The sequence below is a fragment of the Vipera ursinii genome, assembly GCF_947247035.1.
Source record: "Vipera ursinii genome assembly, chromosome: 7".
Taxonomy (NCBI): Eukaryota; Metazoa; Chordata; class Lepidosauria; order Squamata; family Viperidae; genus Vipera; species Vipera ursinii.
Window position 1 is genome coordinate 8564804 of NC_139521.1, and position 20916 is coordinate 8585719.

The window sequence follows — 20916 nt, forward strand, 5'->3', positions numbered from 1 at the left end:
CTCTCTCTCTCTCTCTCTCTCTCTCTCTCTCTATCTGTCGTCTGTCTGTCTGTCTGTCTGTCTATCTATATGTCTGTCTGTCTATCTAAATAAATATAAATATAAATAATATAAATATAAATATAAATACACAAACATATACATACACACACACACACACACACACACACACACACACACAGAGCCGGGGCAACCCGCTCTCCACGACCCCAACCGGCTCTCCATCCAAGCGGGCACGGCACGCCGCCTCCCCTGCCACGGAGGCCGCCCTGGCGGGGGGGTTTCCAGGGAGAAACGCTCCTCCTCCTCCCGACGCCGATTGTCCGGCCGACGAGCGACCGACCGGCCTCCCTCCCCGCCCGCCCGGGGGGCAGAAGCCAGGCCCGCGCGGGGCCGGATCTACGTGTCGCTTTCCCTGGGCCGCGCGGGGGGGGGGCGCAGCTGAGGCGGGCCCGGCGCCGCCAACCGACGAGGCGGAGGCGGGAGCGGCCGAGGCTGCGCTTCCCCGCCCGGCCGGGTAGGGGGGGCCCGTCCGCCTGCCTCGGGAAGCCAAGCGGGCCGCCTGGGCCTGAGCAGCCGGAGACGCCGCCCGAAAGAGACCGGCGGCGGCGGCGGCGGCTTCGGCTTCGGGCGCCATGGAGGACATCAACTCCAACGTGAACGCCGACGCCGAGGTGCGGAAGCTGCAGGAGCTGGTGAAGAAGCTGGAGAAGCAGAACGAGCAGCTCCGCATCCGCAGCGCGGCCGGCGGCAGCCCCAAGCGGTTGCTCAGCGGCGGCGGCGGAGAAGGAGGAGGGTCGGGCGCCTGCACGCCGCCGCCGCCGCTGCTCCTTACGCCGCCCGCCGGCCACCTCTCGCCGCCCTCCTCGTCGTCGTCGTCTTCGTCGGCCCTGGGGCTGGAGAGCCGCGGCCTGAACTCCAAGGCCGGGCCGCGGCGGCCTCCTGCCCCTCCGGGCGACGAGCGGGGCGCGGAGGCGGCGGCGGTTCGGGGGAGCGGCGAGAAGAGCGGCCTGCTGGACGAGGTGGAGCCGCTGAGGCCCGACGAGCTGGAGCGGCTGGCCGGCTGCGAAGAGGACGAGACGGGCTGGTGAGGAAGGAGCGCGGCTGGGCCGACATGGCTGGGGCGTTGCGCTCCGGGGAGGGAAGGAGGGAGGCCACACCTGAACCGGGAAGGTAGGAAGGAAGGAAGGAAGGAAGGAAAAAGGGAGAGAGGGAAGGAAGGAAGGAAGGAAAAAAGGGAGGGAGAAGGAAGAAAAAAGTGGAAAGGAAGGAAGGAAAGAAGGGAGGAAGGAAGGAAAAAGGGAGAGAGGAAAGGAAGAAGGAAGGAAGGAAAAGAGGGAGAAGGAAGAAAAAAGTGGAAAGGAAAGAAGGAAGGAAAAGGAGGGAGGAAGAAAAAAGACGGAAGGAAGGGAGAGAGGAAGGAAAGGAAAGGTAAGGGAGGAAAAAAGGAAGGGGAGGAGGGAGGAAAAGGAGAGGGAAGGAAGGAAGAAAGGAAAAAGGGAGGGAGGGAGGAAGAAAAAAGGGAGAAAGGAAGGAAAGGAAAAAGGAAGGGAAAGGCAAGGGAGGAAAGGAAGAAGGAAGGAAAGAGGGAAGGTAGGAAAAAAGAGGAAAGGTAAGAAGGGAGGAAGGGAGGAAAAAGAAGGAGGAGGGAGGAAAAGGAGAGGGAAGGAAGGAAGAAAGGAAAAAGGGAGGGAGGGAGGAAGGAAAAAGGGAGAAAGGAAGGAAAGGAAAAAGGAAGGGAAAGGCAAGGGAGGAAAGGAAGAAGGAAGGAAAGAGGGAAGGTAGGAAAAAAGAGGAAAGGTAAGAAGGGAGGAAGGGAGGAAAAAGAAGGAGGAGGGAGGAAAAGGAGAGGGAAGGAAGGGAGGAAAAAAGGGAGGGAGGAAGAAAAAAGGAAGGAAGGAAAGAAGGGAGGAAGGAAGCAAGAAAAAAAGGAGAAAAGAAGGAAAGGAAAAAGGAAGGGAGGGAAGGAAGAAGGAGGGAAGGAAAGGGGGAAGGAAGGAAAAAAGGGAGAGAGGAAGGAAGGAAAAAAGGGAGGGAGGAAGAAAAAAGGAAGGAAAGGAGGGAGGAAGGAAGGGAAAAAAGGAAAGGAAAAAGGAAGGGAGGGAAGGAAGAAGGAGGGAAGGAAAGAAGGAAGGAAGGAAAAAAGGGAGAGAGGAAAGAAGGGAAAAGGGAGGGAGGCAAAGGAGAGAGGGAAGGAAGGAAGGAAAAAATGGAGGGAGGAAGAAAAAAGGAAGGAAAGGAGGGAGGAAGGAAGGGAAAAAGGGAAAAAAGGAAGGGAGGAAAAAGGGAGGGAAGGAAGAAGGAGGGAAGGAAAGAGGAAAGGAAGGAAAAAAGGGAGAGAGGAAAGAAGGGAAAAAGGGAGGGAGGAAGGAAAAGGAGAGAGGAAAGGAAGGGAGAAAGGAAGGGCTAACTTTATGTATCCCTGGCCGGGAGCAGAGATTCCCAAAGCATTCCCTTTCCATTCTTTAAATGGGAAAAGATACAACCGGGTTGGGTGATGCCTTGAATCAGCCCAATTTTTGCCCTTGAGGTCTGGAGTGGCCGGGTAGCACCTCTCCTCATGGAAATATCTCAGAAATAGGAGTGGTGGTAAATTTAGGCCAGTTTTTTAAGAACTGGGGATCTGTGTATGGTCTAACTCTGGTTAGACAACAGGTTGGGTTGGGCTGAATGAGATCAGCGTTTTTCAGTTCTGGGAGTCCAACTCTTTATTGTCTTAAAATTGCCAATTTTGTGGGGGGGGGGAATTGAATTAGATCATGGTGATCTTAAGTGCCTTTTTTCCTCTCAGCCTAAAAAGTTGCTAGTTTATACAGGAAGTCATTAGATTTGAATCCTATCTCTTGAAAAGACACCAAAGTTGTTATTCTTCGGGGGGGGCGAGGGGGAAGGGGAGAAAGGTAATGTTGTATTATAGAAAAATACTTGAAAGGAATATAGAATGTGCCATAAAGTTCTGGAAAATACATCAGCAAGAAAAGCCAACGGTCAATAAGGTTTCTTGAACTCTCTCCTAATATTCTTTAACCTTATTTATTTATTTATTTATTTATTTATTTATTTATTTATTTATTTATTTGGATTTGTATACCGCCCTTTCCCGAAGGACTCAGGGCGGTTTACAGGGGATTAAAACAAGAAATACAAAAGTTAAAAACAATTAAAAAAAATTATAATAGTCCCTGAGAGAATAAAAACCCCAATTAAAATTAAAATTATATTTATTTGTATTTCACCTTATATACACAGTCACACACCCATAAATAACAGGGTGCATTTCAGTTATTCTCAAAATGGTGACTCAGGGTGGATGTGTTTATTACCACCGAAATTAGATAATAGAATAAGGGATGATATATTAAGGATGCATGATGTCATTTGATTGTGATAGCTTATGAACAAATTGAGACTTTTGCACTTAAAATTAGGGTATGGAGCGATTTCCTCCTTTTATAAGTATTGCTTGTGCTGTACTGTATTGTAAATCGTTCTCCCCCCTCCCCCAATGTATTATATTTGCTTCATTCTTGACAGACAGAACCAAGTACATTTAAGTAATTAAAATATATCTATTCAGGCATATATTTAGAATCATGGGAGATGCTCTCCTATTCATCTGCAGTGTGATTCATTAGGGTAATTTTATAATTGTGAACTGAACAGAGATTAATTTATTTTTCTTTGATAGTACAATCATGTATCTACTTAACTCAGTATTAATTCTCAAATAAGTGGAATAAAATTTCCGAGTAGAAATATTATCCTGAGGTCATTAGCTGCTGGTTGGTTAGTTTAACTCTTTTCCACATGTTTAATTCGTTTCACTTTTCTGTGTTCATTCTCTTCTCTGAAATACAGCAAAACTTTACAAAAAGTGTTGTTATTTTCCCTCCGCAGCCTGACATTTTGTTATTGAGCTATTTCCACTCTCCTGTAGATAAATTCCAGTCTCCTGATAATGGAAGAAGCATTTGATAAACGATTTTCCAAAATGCATTATTTCCTTATTGAAGGACTTTTCATGACTTCATGCTTGCATCAGGGAAGATATTTTGGCAATAAATATGGATGTGGTGTACTGATTTATCGTTTCATAGTCTATCCCACAGCTGGTATTCCCTATTGCCATGCTACTCAAAATATGGTCCAGTGCTGGTCCGTGAAACATTTGCTACTGGTCTGTTATAAGTACAGAGTACCATATTTTCCGGCGTATAAGACGACTTTTTAACCCATGAAAATCATCTCAAAAGTTGGGGGGGTCGTCTTATACGCCCAGTCGTCTTATACGCCGGAAAATACGGTAAGCATACAAATGCAAGATCTGTGGATTGGTTTTATGGAGCATAGACCGGTTCGGTTGTTAATCACATCTGGTGCAAGTTGGTCATACAAAGTACCACCACATTACACTGTATGATACTTTAAAGTTAGTTTGTCATCAGTAACCCATCCAAAAATCTGAGCAATGTAAGCATGAGCCTGGAAATGATTCTGAAGAAATGGACACACACAAAAATCTCATATTAATTTTATTGAGAAGTGATACATTATCCCCTTGTGAATAGCATTGTTGTCAAAAGCTCCTCCTTAGTAAACATTCCTACTGTCCCACTCCAATTTCCTAAACCAGTGATGGCAAACCTTTTAGAGATTGAGTGCACAAACTGCAACCCAAAACGCACTTATGTACCGTCAGGTGCTGGGTGGGCGTGGCTGCGGTGGTAACGGCAGACTGGGTGGGACTATAAAAGTTCAATCAATCAATTCCGACTTTGCGAAAATTTGAAATTGATAGATTGAACCTTCTTTTTTTTTGCACATGGCGGCGGAGGCCTAAAGCAAAAAGGTTTTATAAAACCCAGCTGAAGGCCTAGGACTGGGGCGACGGTGCGTGTGCCCACAGAGAGGGCCCTGCTTGTCACCTGTGGCACGCGTGCCATAGGTTCGCCACCACGGTCCTAAACCATCTTCCTTATCATTTCTGAGTGTTTATTTATGCACAGAAAAGGCTGGTGGATATGTTAAGAGGCTGTTTTGTTGTATGTACCGTTCCCATGCGTTAGAGTGAATGAATAAAATCTGATTTTGCATACTAAAATTAATATTCATCTGATTTTTTTTTGGGAGAGCAGGCAATCTGCCCATCAATCAATTACACTGCCTTAGTGCTGGACGCTAGGTGATTGCAGTGTGCACCATACAGCCAACAATAATTAAACAATATAAAATATAAACTTTGCAGTATGATAGTGAAACTGAAAGTTACGCGATGGTTCCAGATCAATTCCAAAAAAGTTGGATCTTTGCAGCTCTCCAGAAGACTACCTCATTAGAGGAAGGGGGCCTTCTTGCTTCTGAAGATAATGCCTTTGAATGTAGAACAGGGGTCTTCAAACTCGGCCCTTTTATGACTCATGGACTTCAACTCCCAGAATTCCTCAGCCAGGCACGCTGGCTGAGGAATTCTGGGAGTTGAAGTCCATGAGTCATAAAAGGGCCGAGTTTGAAGACCCCTGATGTAGAATGTAGGCATTTCTCTGACTATCTTGGTTAGATGGGCACATTTGATCAGGGAAAGGCAGTCTCTTAATTTTCCAGCGTGCTGAGAGAGAAAAATGCACGTAAAAGAAAACTTGTCTTGACTTGTCTTTTTTTTTTGTTAAAAAAGAACAATATACTGAAGTTCTAATTTGACTGTACAGTATATCCCTTTGTAATGTTCGTGTGTTTTAATTTCCACTAGGTTGTATATGTCACCAAAGAAAAAAGTGACTCCAGTGCAAAAATCAATGAGTCCACTTGTTTGGTGCAGGCAAATACTGGATTATCCAACTCCAGACATTGAATGTGCTAAAAAGTCATTGATCCATAGGCTTGAACAAACCATGTCAGGTGAGCTTCTGGAAAAAAAATTTTTTTTATGCTAACTTGTTTTAAACGGAGTATGTTAATATACTTTTTAAAAATATATATATTACGTTCCAGTGAAAGTTAGCCTGTTTTAAATCCAATTTACGTTAATAGGAAGATTATTATATGCTTTCTTGTGTTAAAAATTCATGGGGCACAAGTGTCCAGTTACGTTGTAGTTATTGTCTAATAAATACATCAGCCTGGCAGTCTTGTACAGTTATCATTTTATTTTGAATGAATTGGTATCTGGAAAATGGCATGTAAAATAATAATCTGCAATTTTTTTTTACAAAAGAATTTTTGAGGGGGACATTAAATAACTGAAATAAGAGGAGATGACCACTTCCTGGATTGTTACATTATCAAAATTTAATATTAGTGATTGCCAAATTAAATTTGAAAATTAAAAATTAATGGGATTGTACTGTAGAGAGTTTGTGCAATTAACAAGGTGAAGAAATACATTAAAGTATCTCTAAATTGGACGATAGTTCCCATTTAACAAGTTATTTTTGACCATATCCAATGTTACTATTTCTTTAAAATATGACAAGAAAATATCTACATTAGTCATAGATTAGATAGCAAGATGGGTGCTATATAATTTAAACAAAACAGTATTCTCAGTTGGAATGCTTATATATATATATATGTCTGATTTTTGTGCCCCAAACATCTTTGTTCTTGTTTTTACAACTTCACATGATTGAATTTGCTCATTGCTGTAGGTCAGGGGTCTTCAAACTTGGCCCTTTTATGACTTGTAGACTTCAACTCCCAGAATTCCTCAGCCAGGCACCCTGGCTGAGGAATTCTGGGAGTTGAAGTCCACAAGTCATAAAAGGGCCAAGTTTGAAGACCCCTGCTGTAGGTTATCCAATTTATTGCTTCCAGTCCCGGTGCAACCAAAGCCATTTTTCTTTTCTTTGCCTGTAATTTAGTGTACATGATATCTCTAGTGCAGGGGTGTCAAACTGCCGGCCCATGGGCCGGGTGGGTCATGGTGAAACCACGCCTACCGCATTCTTGGCAATGGAAAAAAGGTCGCGGTACATTGCAACACGTCACGTGACATTGCGAGTTTGACACCCCTGCTCTAATGCATGGCTGTCCAATGTTTGGCTTGCCTGGGCTGCACTGAGTGAAGAGGAATTGTCTTGGACCACATACAAAATATATAATATAGTTGATGTACATAAATTACACAATAATGTTAAAAGTTTGCAATATTGTAGCTGCCCGGGGCTGCAGTACCCATGGGCTGTACTCATGCTTGCTCTAAGCAGGGGTAGGCAACCTTGGCTCTTTTATGACTCATGGACATGAGTCATAAAAGAGCCAAGGTTGCCTAACCCTGCTGTAGTGGATTGATGGATTTCCAGTTTAAAAAATAATGTTGAAAAAGATCATCACACCTTAAGATCTTGATGTTATTGCATTGCATGTTGCTTAATTAGAGGAGAGAACGAGGTATGCCAAATTTCCCACGATATTTCTATGGGTAATTTTGCCTGAAAAAAATGCACCACTACCCTGTCTTCTATTTTGTTAATTCAACCAGTACTAAAATTGAACCTGATTTTTCAATAAGCAGAGCTGAAATGACTTAAAAAAACACAAAGCAACAGAAACAATAGCTTAACTAATTTGACCGTAGCACTTACCCTGGGAAAATAGTAATTAAAAGTTGAAAATTATTTACTCCACTTTTGTACCCCACCTTCGGTACCTCGTAACATAGTATAAGAAACAAAAATCAGAAATGAAATTTTAAGTGCTGTGAAACAGTATGTGAATTTTCTTTTCTGTTTTTTCATACAGCTCTCAAGAGACACAACCTATATAGTAATCCATTCAACACTGTCAATTACACAAATTCCTACAGCCACAGTGCTGGCAGTCCCTACAGCACTAGCTTCAGTTCTCCTTCCCCTACACCCGTGAAAGGTCCTTTAGTAAAACAGCTTATATATCCTAACAACTCAGGTAAGAGTCTCAGATCTAAATTGCAAGTGATAACCAAGAAAAGACTTATTATCTCTTAATGATTTCTTTTATTTCAGATGTTTGGATCTATCTTTGCTTATAAGGTAAAGGTTCCCCCGCACATGCGTGCTAGTCGTTTCCGACTCTAGGGGCCGGTGCTCATCTCTGTTTCAAAGCCAAAGAGCCAGCGTTTGTCTGAGGACGTCTCTGTGGTCATGTCGCCGGCATGACTAGACACCAAAGGCGCACGGAACGCCGTTACCTTCCCACCGTAGTGGTCCCTATTTTTCTACTTGCATTTTTACGTGCTTTCGAACTGCTAGGTTGGCAGAAGCTGGGATGAGTAACAGGCGCTCACTCTGCTACGCGGCACTCGGAATTCGACCCGCCAAACTTCCGACCTTCTGATCGACAAGCTCAGCGTCCTAACCCACTGAGCCACCGCGTCCCTCACTTTGCTTATACAGCTATGCAGATAAAGCACCATATTAGCAATTTTTAATAAATGAATACTTTTGAGCTGTAATCCTTATATTGCTTATATTGCTGTACATTTCCTTCCTTCCTTCCCTCCTTCCTTCTTTCCAGAATATGGCCAAATCCTGGTCAAGGTAGACTACTATATTTACAAATGTGTTAACGTTATTTTTTATATTGATTCTATTTGGCATTTATAAATTCATCTTTTGTAATGGAGGTACTATTTTGAGTGCCAGAGTTTTTTTCCTTCATAGCAAAAAAAATTAAAATTAACGTACAATTATGAAAGTGGCAAACGAAGAGTTGCAGAAGTCTAAACAATAAAGACTTGTTTTAACTTTCCTTTCAAGCACTTTTTAAGAGTTTCAATATTTGCCCCAGTTAGCCCTGTTCCTTTACAAGTTCACTTAAGTGCTGCATATTGTAGATCGATCGGTACTTGAAGAAAAATAAGTTTTATTTCTCAACATGTTTTGAGTTCTTAGAAGTTTTTTTTCTTTCTGCCCTCAAAGGGATGTCTTTATTTATTAATTTGTTTTTTCTTTTCTTACAGGTCATTTCAAAAGCTCAGATCGCAATCCCCCGCTCAGCCCACAGTCCTCTATAGACAGTGAGTTGAGTGCTTCAGAAATGGATGAAGACTCAATAGGATCTAATTACAAACTGAACGATGTAACTGATGTGCAAATTTTAGCTCGGATGCAAGAAGAAAGTAAGTAGGTTTTTTTTTCACACCATAAAAGTAAAAAATGTGAGTTTTTCCTGTTACATTACGTATATTTGCTTTTGTCAATAAAACTTCAGAGACTCAACCTGAAGGCCATGTTAGGAAACAAAGAGGTTTGAGAAGCATAAAGGCCAAGAGAAGTGGAAAACAATAGGAAAAATTTAAGAGGTGAGAGTAAAAATAGGGAAATGGATCACATGTCCATTTATGTTTCCACATAGCAACTCTTTCTAGATACCGCTTTAAATAATTGCTATAGTACTGTGGTAATAAGCTGGTAGCGAAGTGGGCACATTTTGGAAATTTGACAAAATTCTTGGCTTCTAATCACCCAAAAAGATTGTTGGAAACTCAGATGACATGCTGGTTGTAGCTGAAGACCTGACCTGGATTTGGATAGACAGTTCTTAAAGCACCACCTCCGTCTCCCAGCACATTTACCAAGAGGGATGGAAAAGTCTATATATGAGCCACCGTTGCATTATTTTCTTTCTGTAGCAGACTGGGAAATAATCAGAGTATAATCTGTATCTGCGTTGGGGACAGCATTACCAAGCAAGCTTTCAATTCGGATTTACAGAACAATTTTCCTTCAGTGATTGCCATCGAGGCAGCCTAAATTGAAGCTAGTTTTATAAAAGGTTGTGACTTTGTGTTTGTTGCACTGAGTAACTTATCCAGAATAAAACAAGGGACTGATGGGAATATTTCAACTAAAATTTGTTTGGACTAGATGACCTCCAAGGTCCCTTCCAACAACAACTACTACTTCTACTTCTTCTTCTTCTTCTTCTTCTTCTTCTTCTTCTTCTTCTTCTTCTTCTTCTTCTTCTTCTTCTTCTTCTCATTCTCATTATTATTATTATTATTATTATTATTATTATTATTATTATTATTATTATTATTATTATTATTATTATTATTATTATTTCACTAAAAAAAAACCCTAAGTCTTCCTTATGTGCGCTGGATAAAATGTAAAGCTATAGATTGGTTGGAGAAAAATATACCAGTTATACTATCAATTACTTGTAATTAGAGCGTCATCCAACCTAATCTAAAGCCAAAGCAAAGAGGGGTAGCAATTGAACAAGTCCTGCAAGATGTCAGAAAAATGCCCCCTCTGTCACACCCGTAGAAAAAAGTAAAATGTGACATGTTAAAGTTAGGATCTGCACGAGCCCAGAAAGAGGGCTGAGAAAATATCTACAGACCCCCTCACATCCCGGACACAATCTATTTCAGGAGTCCTCAAACATGGCCACTTGAAGACTTGTGGACTTCCAGAATTTCCCAGCCAGGCGGCTGGGCAATTCTGGAAGCTGAAGTCCACAAGTCTTCAAGTGGCCAAGTTTGAGGACCCCTGATCTATTTCAGCTTCTCCCCTCAGAACGTCGCTATAGAGCATTGCATGCCCAAACAGCTAGACATAAAGATAGTTTCCCCCCCCCCCGTGTCATCACTCTGTTGAACCTTTAATTCCCACAGCACTGTCTCATCTCCTCATCTCCCCTACTATTTTTCCCTATTGGTTTCTTACACTTTATCAATTGTTGTTTGTAACTTAACGATTAATGATTGTAATTATGATTTATGGCCTACCACCTGTTTACTTGCTGTTTATGTGTACATTTTGAACTTACGCACCGGAGACAAATTCCTTGTGTGTCCGATCACGCCTGGCCAGTACTCTCTATTCTATCCTATTTACATTTTGTCGGTAGATATTTCCCAGCTTTTGTTTGTGTCTTAATTATTACATTTTTGTTTAGCTCAAGAGATCCTGTAATACAATTTCTCCACAGAATTAATCTTTCAGTATACAGTAGCATACAGTTACTTACTGCCAAGAAGATTCTGGATTGCGATGTTGTAAGCACAACAATCAGGCTAGTGTGTTGTTTTCTGGCTGAATAACATGGAGGCAGATTGTAGCCATTTGGGGTTGCGTGTCATTAAGATGTGAATAATGCCTGGCTTTGTCTGTCCATCTGCTGCTGTGGAAGCTGCGAGACATTTGATGTTTGAGTTTATTAAGAGCCGGCCTAATAAAGTGTGGTTAAATATTGATACGACAAATGTAGTATTGGTTAAAATGCTAAATTTGGAACTGATGTCAAATCCACATTGCTAGTCCATTCTTATCATTTGCTTTCAAATCTAGTCTAAATCCTGGATGCTAAGGTGATATGCAGATCTAAAATAGCTGGTGCATAAGTTAACTTTGGTTCATTCTAGATAACCCATGTTTCATTTGGCCATTGCTTCAGAGATATTTCCTTACCAGTGCCTTCAGCCATGACAGCTGATGTACAGCTGATGACAGACAGAGACGAATAAAGCAGAACTCCAAGACTTGCAAATTCCTCAAAGAACTTGTTTTACCAAGTCTGGAGACACACGTAACAATTCCCCAATTACAAAGTTAAAAAAAAATCCCACCCCCTAAAGCTAGGCAAGCAACTACGTTCCCCAATACAGTCTCGGAGCAGCCGATGACCTTGGTTCCCACGGGACAAAAGATTATTTTGACTAGCGAAGCACCTGGGCAACCACCACCCCTCCTCCGTTCTGTGTGGCAACCAAAAATTGAGGAGGGAAAATGGCTGCAGCTATGCTCGTTTGTAGAGTTGTCAGTGCCTTTACTGGAAAAGTTGGGATACAGTATCCAGCAGTGTTTCTGCCTTGAAAACAGCCCATGTTGAAAGGTATAGCACAGTCAAAGATCAGCATAGGAATTGCTTTGCGACATTTTTATCAAGTCAAATGTTCCTTGTCTGCGCTAATCTAAAAAGGGGATTGTACTTCAGGCCATGTTCTCTCTGTCATTAGGTCTTCGGCAAGAATATGCAGCAACTACTTCTCGGCGTAGCTCTGGCTCTTCGTGTAGCTCTCTGCGGCGTGGAACGTTTAGCGACCAGGAACTTGACGCCCAGAGCTTAGAAGACGAAGAAGACAGCTGCCACCATGCAGCCCACCCAGCTATGAATAGGTTCTCTCCATCACCCCGCAATTCGCCCCGACCTTCACCAAAACAGTCCCCGAGGAATTCGCCCAGGTCACGATCCCCTGCTAGAGGAATTGAGTACAACAGAGTGTCACCTCAGCCTATGCTTAGCCGCCTGCAACAGCCTCGCCTTTCACTTCAAGGACATCCCCCCGATTTACAAACCACCTCTGTAAAAAATGAAGGTAAAAGTCTCTTGTCTTCAGTTTTAGGTACGAAACGTTCCAATAGCGGTCGTGGTGTGCCCCCAGTTGCATGGCAGCGTTTGATACTCTGGTTGCGAAATCAGCTGCCCTGTAAATCAGGGGTCCCCAACCCACGGTCCGTGGACCAGTACCGGGCCGCGGCAGGCCAGCAACCGGGCCGCAGAAACAATCAAAGCCCCAGCCATGGGATGGAGGCAGCACAAAAAAACCACGCACCCTCCAGTCCGCAGAAAAACCTCTCTCCACGGAACCGGTCCCTGGTGCCCAAAACGTTGGGGGACCTCTGCTGTAAATGATTGAAATTTTTTTATTTTATTTTTAAAAATGTGCCATGTATTTGGCATGACAGTCAAAGGTACAAGGGAAGGTAGAATAAGCTTTCTGACCGTTTTCATTTTATTAGGATGATTGGAAATCCATAAGCTCTGAAAATGATTTTGTTTTGTGGCCGTGTAACTTTCAAATTGTTCTCATATTGACAACTCCCATTCAAGAAGAATGTCCAGTAGGAAAAAAAAATAAGATTAACCAGGCTAAAATAGCGGGCTGCATGGAGACTAATTACTATTGCCATTTTTTCCCCTAAAAGAAACAGAATTAATAGTAAAATGAAAATTGTTGCTTCGAAGGGGTGGTAGCTTTAAAGATATATAAGAACCACGTGAGCTGCTGAGCTATTGCAAATAGAATTAATTGTTCTCAACAAATATATATGGAGACCACAAACAGACTCAACGCGGTTATTTTTCTGTTGTTGTTGGATGTTCCTGCTGCTTCCCAATTCTCTTACTGTAGATCTCTTAAGGCATGTTGCATTGCTAACTGTACTTTGTGAAAGGGGACCTACATCGTGTAGCACTGTTTAAAAACGATTGCATTTAAATTTTTTATTTTCCTGTTTGCTCCCTTTCATTGCTTGCTTTAAAAGCTTTCTTTCAGTTCTGTGTACCCTCTTGCAGCAAGCGAAATTCCAGCTAATTGTTTTGTTGGCAAGCTGAGAGTTAGTTTACCAGGTAGACTTCAGACCTGAGGAAGAATTCTATCATCCTTACCAACCAAACAGTTATTTGCATTTTGAAAACGTAATTCTTTGACTTGCAGATTACGAACCTCGAGCTCTATGATCAATTTGAACTCAGTTATTCTAGTACTATATAATTCCTGCTCCCTCAGTTAACAGGAGACCGATAAAAAAAAATAGCAGTACAGAAAGTCTGGAACGTATATTTTTCTAAGCAGATCCTAGCGTTTTAAATGTTTGAATAGACGATAAACGTAAATCGAGTAAAGCAATGCGTGGCTTGTACCTAAAATGGGGCAATTCAAAAAAAGAGGGGGGGGAAATGTAGTGAAAAATTCTTCTATAAGTCCCAACAGAAAATAATGTATAGTTCCCAGAGGAAGTGAGTATGCCATTTTGTCTGGAATATGGAGGGTGACATCTTGTACACCTGCTCTGGTGACTTGCACCTACCCTTTTCACATACCTGTGGAAAATGCTCTATTCTGTGTTTTGTACTGACAGGCTTGTTCATCCCCTGGCATTGCACTCTGCTGTTTCTCCTCACACGTGCTGTCTGCCACTAACTCTTACCGTCAGGACCCACCCCAATCCATATCTTAGGAAAATAAAGAACTCTTGGAGCCAGGGCTTGTCCAACAGGAGGTTTTACTAGGATGTGATCGGTTGTGGAAATACAAGACAGGATCTGGCCTTGTGTTACAACTTATGCTTTATAAAGAGTTCCCGGTTCAACCCACTCTCCTCAAAACCCATTTGGTCAGACCCACATCAATTAAACTTCGGTGTCAACCCCTTTCCTGGGAAAGAGGGAACTTCCTGTGTCTTTATGATTATTGCCTCCTTCCTTTTCAGATTCAAATGGAGATACAAACCAGATCCCCCCTCCCTTCCCCTCCTTTGTAGTCCTAAGATCAAAAGGGTTTTCCCTGGTCTTTGAATGCAGTCTCCGGCCAGGCTGAATAAACACCTTCTCCTTTCCCCCTCGGAGAAATGGCAGAATCCAGGGAAGCCACAATATTTTAAACATACATTTATGAATATGATATAAATGGATTCTGACGTTTAATCTCAATGGAAAAGCTATACAGTGTGGGTGAAAACCGTAAGCTAGACAGGGACTTGGAAAGGTGAGTAATAGCAACGATGGCGCTCGGTTGGAATGGCAAGTGATGGCACACATGTTCCCCAAAGCATGCCATCAGCACCGCTTTCGTATACGGTATTGTATGGCTCTTGATAGCCTTGCTGTAGCAAAAGTAATACTCTGGCTGAAAACCTAAACTATCCTTTTTAAAAAAATTACGCTGGCGTACCTCATGTTTCCCTGCATGCCTGCACATCCTTGCGCCGTGAATGAGCAGCTGGTTGAAAGGAAAAGGAGAGCTTCTGTTAGAAGTAGGTTGAAAAATTCTTAAAAGGATCAGGAAAATTAATCTTTGAGTAACTTGCCTATTAACCGATTAAAAATACACGTCGTTACTGCAACGTTGGGCTAAATTGAGAAATTATCTAACACGCTGTCTTTATTTGCAAGCTGTCTTTATTTGTAAGAGACGGGGCCCCGTCTGTTTTCCTCTGTACTGATTAGGCAGTTGCAGAAAAGCTGGTAGCTGCTATTAGATCAATTTTGTCCAATATACGAAGTCAAAATGGCAATACGCTCACAGTGATTCTGTATTTCTATAATTAAGTTCCAGTCTCTATACCAGGGGTGTCAAACTCACAATGTCACGTGACGTGTCGCGACGTATCGTGACTTTTTTTTCCCCATTGCCGGCAATGGGGTGGGCGCAATTTCGGCATGACGCTTCTGGCCCACGGGCTGGCAGTTCGACACCCCTGCTCTATATAATCACAGACTGCTAATCACAGATAGGTGAAAATTTGGGGGAGGAGGGAGTAATCCCATTATTCCCTACAGTATTTACTACTGGATGGGATAGACAGTCACAGCAGTAGGGAAGTATGTACAGTATTTGTATATATCAGACAGATTTAGATTCCAAAATAATGATTCTCAGCATCGTTCACGAGCGGGTGATGCTAAACTTGTTTGCATAGCTCTATTCATCTTTATCCCTATCCCTGTTTGCATTATTTTTCACCTTTTGAGCTTTTGCTTTTGCTTTTCTTGCCTTGGTCTTAAAAAAGGGATACACCAACAAACAACAAGAAATATTCCCTAACAAAAAAAAATCATAAAGTTCATTTATATGTCACGATCAGTGAATTATATTTCAAACCTAATTTTACTTAAAACTATAATTTCTGTGGGTATAGCAAAAACTGTCAAGGAAACTCAGCATAGTTGATTCCATTATATTTAAGAAATTACTTGTGTTGTTTCTTAGTTCAGATGCTGATTTGAAGCGATAGCTGAGAAAATTAAGTTTACATGATTTTTAGTATTACTAAGTTCCAAGAACTCAGGTTTCTATATTCTACAAATAAAGTTAGGATTCTTTTTTGCATTGGTCCACTACTTCTGGTGGTGCACTACTTCCAGGGCATATTCCAAATTGTTTTATATATCTCCATTTACCATTCAGTCTAGTTTCTAACAGTTTTTCAGACAAAATGCAAATTGTCATTTGATGCAGACAACTGGCTCATAATTTTTTTTAGAAATTCCCAAACCTGCTTTAAATCATGATATCTTACAATTATCGCATTTGAGAGTGTTTCCTTTTTAAAGAAATAGCAGGTGAAAATCATATACAGAGAACGCCATTTTATTCGTATCACTAAAGAATGAAACATTAAGATGAGGCAGATTTGCTGGTGATATATTACCTTAGCAGTCCCCAATCTTGGAGGCTTGGCGGCCTAGCAGAGGAGAGAGGGGAACGGGGCCGTGCAAGCAGTGGGCCGGTGTGCACATGCAGCTCAACTTGCGTGAGCAGAGGGCCAGTGCACACAGCCACACGCGTGCAAATCAAATTGAGCTGCACATCCGTATGCATGCGCACTGGCTTGCCACTCGTGCAACTCGAGCTGCGTGCGTGCCAGCCCGACGATTGTGCGGCCCGGTTGCAAATAGGCCGCTGTGCTGCCCCTCTCTCTCATACACACACACACGCACGCACCTGTGGTTTAGTGAGTGAGGGGGAACACAGCTGTGACCCAGTAATGGACCGTGGCCTGGAAGTTGGGGAAACCCTGTATTACATCATAGCAAAATAAACAAAAGCCCAACATGATTCCATGTTTTGAAAAATTTAAATTCCCATTTAATTTATCGGACTGTTATACAGTTACGATGGATATCAGTGTTGATTTTTCTTCTTATAAGATTCACAAGACTCAGTATTGCCTAGCAAGCATATCTTTTAGCTAATAAAGCTGATTTTCCCCCAAATCTGTAGTGATCATGTTGCAAAGTCCCAACTCACTCAACCTTTTTTTTTTTTTTGGTCCAGTTGTATATTGCTAGTTTGTTCCTTATTTATTTTAGTATCACAGTTCTGACTCAGAACTACTTCTACATCACTTTATGCAGAGGCTAGAATTTAAACAGATAAATAGGTTGCCATCTGTTGGATATCCCTTCACCATTTTGAGAGAATGGATCGATACACTAGGCCAGGGGTAGGCAACCTTGGCTCTTTCATGACTCGTGGACTTCAACTCCCAGAATTCCTGAGCCAGCCATGCTGAGGGGAAAGGGAGAGGTTTTCAAGCTGAGACAAGCTGGCTCAGGAATTCTGGGAGTTGAAGTCCACGAGTCATAAAAGAGCCAAGGTTGCCTACCCCTGGCCTAGGCCTAGGCTGCTTTATGACTCATGGACTTCAACTCCCAGAATTCCTGAGCCAGCCATGCTGAGGGGAAAGGGAGAAGTTTCCAAGCTGAGCCATGCTAGCACAGGAATTCTGGGAGTTGAAGTCCACAAGTCAAAAAAACAGCCAAGGTTGCCTACTACCCCTGCACAAGACTGTTTTTTTCCTAAAGTAACAAATATCAATCCATTTTTGCTCTCTGTGAAGGTTCAGACTTTTATAAAATGTAATGTTTTGGATAAAATGTTCACTGGTTCCTGCTTTAATTGATAATGTATTGCTTGACAGCTAAAATGTGGGCTCTGAAGATCTGTACTTAGCCTTTTCCCCTCCCTCCGGGCCTCTGTACTCCAGGTTGCAATGGGTGGTAGAAGAATGCAGCCTCCTGCATTAGATGGTATGTTGTGGTATGTTGTTGTCTTTCTTTAATACAGAAAAACTAAGGCGTAGTCTTCCAAACCTGTCCAGGACATCTAACATCCATGTTGAGTCTGTGAAAAACAGTAGAAGTGACTCAAACTTTCAAGTGCGAAATGGAGGAATGCCTCGTATTCAACCTCAGTCCTCAGCCAGTAAGTATCTTTACAGTGATGCTGTAAACGCAGCTTCTGAAAGAAGACCGTAAATTGTAGCTGCGTGTTTACAGTTTCATGGTAAAGGGATTAGATGTTTCATGTGACCCATGCTAACTTAGCCAGATCTAATGTATGTTGAATGAGTGAAATGATTTTTCTGTCCCACCATTGCAATCATATACATGTTTTTGTCCCAAGTTACTTTTTTTTTGCTATTGATATGCATTCCTTTCTTCCTAGGTTTACCTTTCTGGGTAAACTGGGTTTAAATTTAGTAATTCTTTAAGCATTCAATATCATCAGCAGATATAATGTCCACATTTAATACCACACACGTAACCTACCTAGGATTTGAAGTGTGTTACAGGTTTTCTTGCAATTTGAAGCTGTGATACAAGATAAGATAACCTTTATTGTCATTTTTTATTGTGGGCACAACGACACACATCAAAAGTGAAATTTAGTTGCCTGCTCTCAAAGTGAACACATACGTGACACACACCTAAACATACTATATACAACATATGCATAGACCATGGGGTCTTCAAACTTGGCCCTTTTGTGACTTGTGGACTTCAATTCCCAGAATTCCTCAGCCAGGCACATCTGCAGATCTTACTCACTTTTTGTTAACCTTCAGTGCTTTTATGCTTACATGTACCATCTACATGCCCGCAAAGTAGCACAATATGCTGAACACAGTAATGTAATGAATTATGTAGCCATTGTTTGAGCATGTTGGTTTGTTTTGCATCCATTATGCTAAAGAGTCTCCCTCGGGCTATGGGAACATATTTAGAGGATGTATTTGTAAAAATAGAGCTTTGACTTTTCAGCCAATATTATTAATTGCCTTGTATGTTAGGGCATGTGTCTAGAGGGGCAGGTGAATACAGACACACCTCTAACATACGGATATAAAATATATACTGTATGTATTATTAGAACCGAGGTTTTCAAATTTGGAAGGAATATGGAAAATTACCAGGCATGATCTTTGGAAGCCAAGGGTTAAATTACACTTGATAGAAAACTTGAAGCTTAACACAGCATATATTGTTGCTTAAACTGTTAAGTAATAGCGACTGAGTAGTTCATTCAGAATCACAGCACTTGTAATGAGAAGGGATATTAATATCTTGCCTAGTGTCATTGCTGACGTATTTTCTTGAGTTTCATATGAGCTGAGAGTTTTAATTCGGGAGAACACATTTCCATCTGTCATGCCAATTGCTATTTGCAACTAAACCAAGATGCATTTGATGATATTGAACAATTATCTGCTTAACATTGGATGTGGTTTGCCCCTAATGTATCCTTAAGTTCGATGTATGGAAATCTTGCTATTTATATGCTTTCCGGTATGTTTTCATTGGATTTTCTTTTACAAAGCACTATCACATTATGGTGGCTTTTTCCCTCCAAAATGCTGTTCTGCATGGACTTAACTTGACAAGGTTACTTTGATTTATGTTTAAAACTATTACCTTTTTCGTTCCACAAGTAAGCTTTCAGAAACTGCATGCCTACAATATTAGTATTGAAAAATACTAATGTACATATAAACAGTGTATCTAAACTGATATAGGGTTTCCTGCCTGAGCAGGGGGTTGGACTAGATGACCTCCAAGGTCCCTTCCAACATCATCATCATCATCATCATTATTATTATTATTAAATGTCAGTACATAGCATTAATATGCATATATCAATATCAGAACATTTACAGATTTTGGTACCTATATTGAAAAAGTGTGTTTATTTTTATACCAAGTTCAGAGCTGACAGCTCTTGTTAGTGTGTAACAGTAAGCTCTACTTTATTTCAGTCGTGGTTTGTTGAGCAAACAGGTTAGTTTCCCCATCTTATAGTTGCCTCTTTGCTCAGTATTGGCTTAATCCTGCCCTCACTTTTCTACAACAGACCCTGAACATTTTTGCTGACATTCCTGAATTAGCATTGACTCAGTACTACTTACAGTGGTACCTTGGTACTCAACTGCTTTGAAACTCGTAAAATTTAGCACTCAATGCATTTTGATGTGAAAATTTTGCCCCGGTACTCGTTTGTTTGGCATTCAACATTCAAGCTAGAACTTAACCGTTGTCAACTGCCTTCTGGCTCATTATATTATTCCCTTATAGGAAATAATTGTTTTGTACTCATCATTTTTGGTACCCATCACGCCTCCTGGAAGCAATTAACAATGAGTACCAAGGTATCTGCTTAACATTATCCAGCTGCAGTTTGTGACAAGGGACTCAAATCATTTTTGGCTATTTAGGCGTAAAAGAGAGAACTTCTTTTCCTAAACATGAAGAGGATAGTCCCGACGTCGTCTTTTCCTGACAGAAACATAACTCAGAGTCTTCCCTCAGCGGATTGCCATAAATTTATTTGCATAACCAAAAGCAAAGAATTAATATTTAACTCACACTGGCTTTGGCAGAAATTTGCCTAACACTTTTTTCATCTTCAGCAAAACAGAAAAATACCTGTTTCCAGTTGTTCCCTGGAATTCTGCCCCCCCCCCAAAAAAAAGATCAGTGCTTACTCGTTTTGCTTTCCTACACAATTTCCGTTTTGCAGATTAACACCCAGTATATTTTATACAAATCTTTTCCAGAGAAGCTGTACATGGTTATGGGTTTTGATTCACGAGAAACTTTGTTCGATAGGAAATGAAAGCAGTATTTTGTTACAGCAGAAAAGGGAGTGGTGGAGGAAAGAAGTTGTGCATAACGAGAGATCTCTTGGGAATACGTTTTCGGGGATAGATGCAGATAATTGGGAGAAATGATCCCAAGTGGACTTCCCCCCCCCCCCCACATTTCTGGGATAATTTATTTGATATCGGCTGACATTTTCAGGCTATTTGAATAAGTGAGTAAGAGAGTGGTGTGGTGGCCTAGAGGTGGAGCTCTCACCTCACAGGCTGTGAGTTCGATCCTAGGTAGTGGCAGATATTTCTCTCTCTGGGCGCCAAGAGAAAATATCTGTTGTGAGCTCCATGTAGGCATCAGGAAGGGCACCTGGTCAGCAAACACTCAGCTCCAATCCCAAAGCAAAGTATTGCAGAGTCGTTAGAAGAAGAAGAAAAAATTGAATGAGTAAGATCTTCATCTCCAAGTGACACAGGAAAGAAGTAACTTCAATCTCAATTTTTAACCACCTAAATATAATCTTTTATCAGGCAAGCTTTCTTCCCAGAGTTGCTA

General features: G+C 41.7%; 1 protein-coding gene across 2 annotated transcripts in view; it reads left to right on the forward strand.

Annotated features, from left to right (window-relative positions):
* The first annotated feature begins 475 nt into the window (after nt 1-475).
* SLAIN2 (SLAIN motif family member 2) overlaps nt 476-20916 on the forward strand; it is a 33560-nt gene continuing 13119 nt past the window's right edge. For both annotated transcript variants that reach the window (XM_083367905.1, XM_083367906.1), the window contains exons 1-6: nt 476-1087; nt 5747-5895; nt 7738-7902; nt 8936-9094; nt 11942-12301; nt 17558-17695. In XM_083367905.1, coding sequence (XP_083224031.1) covers nt 636-1087; nt 5747-5895; nt 7738-7902; nt 8936-9094; nt 11942-12301; nt 17558-17695 — 1423 coding nt within the window. In that variant the 5' untranslated portion in view covers nt 476-635. The remainder of the gene's footprint in view (nt 1088-5746; nt 5896-7737; nt 7903-8935; nt 9095-11941; nt 12302-17557; nt 17696-20916) is intronic.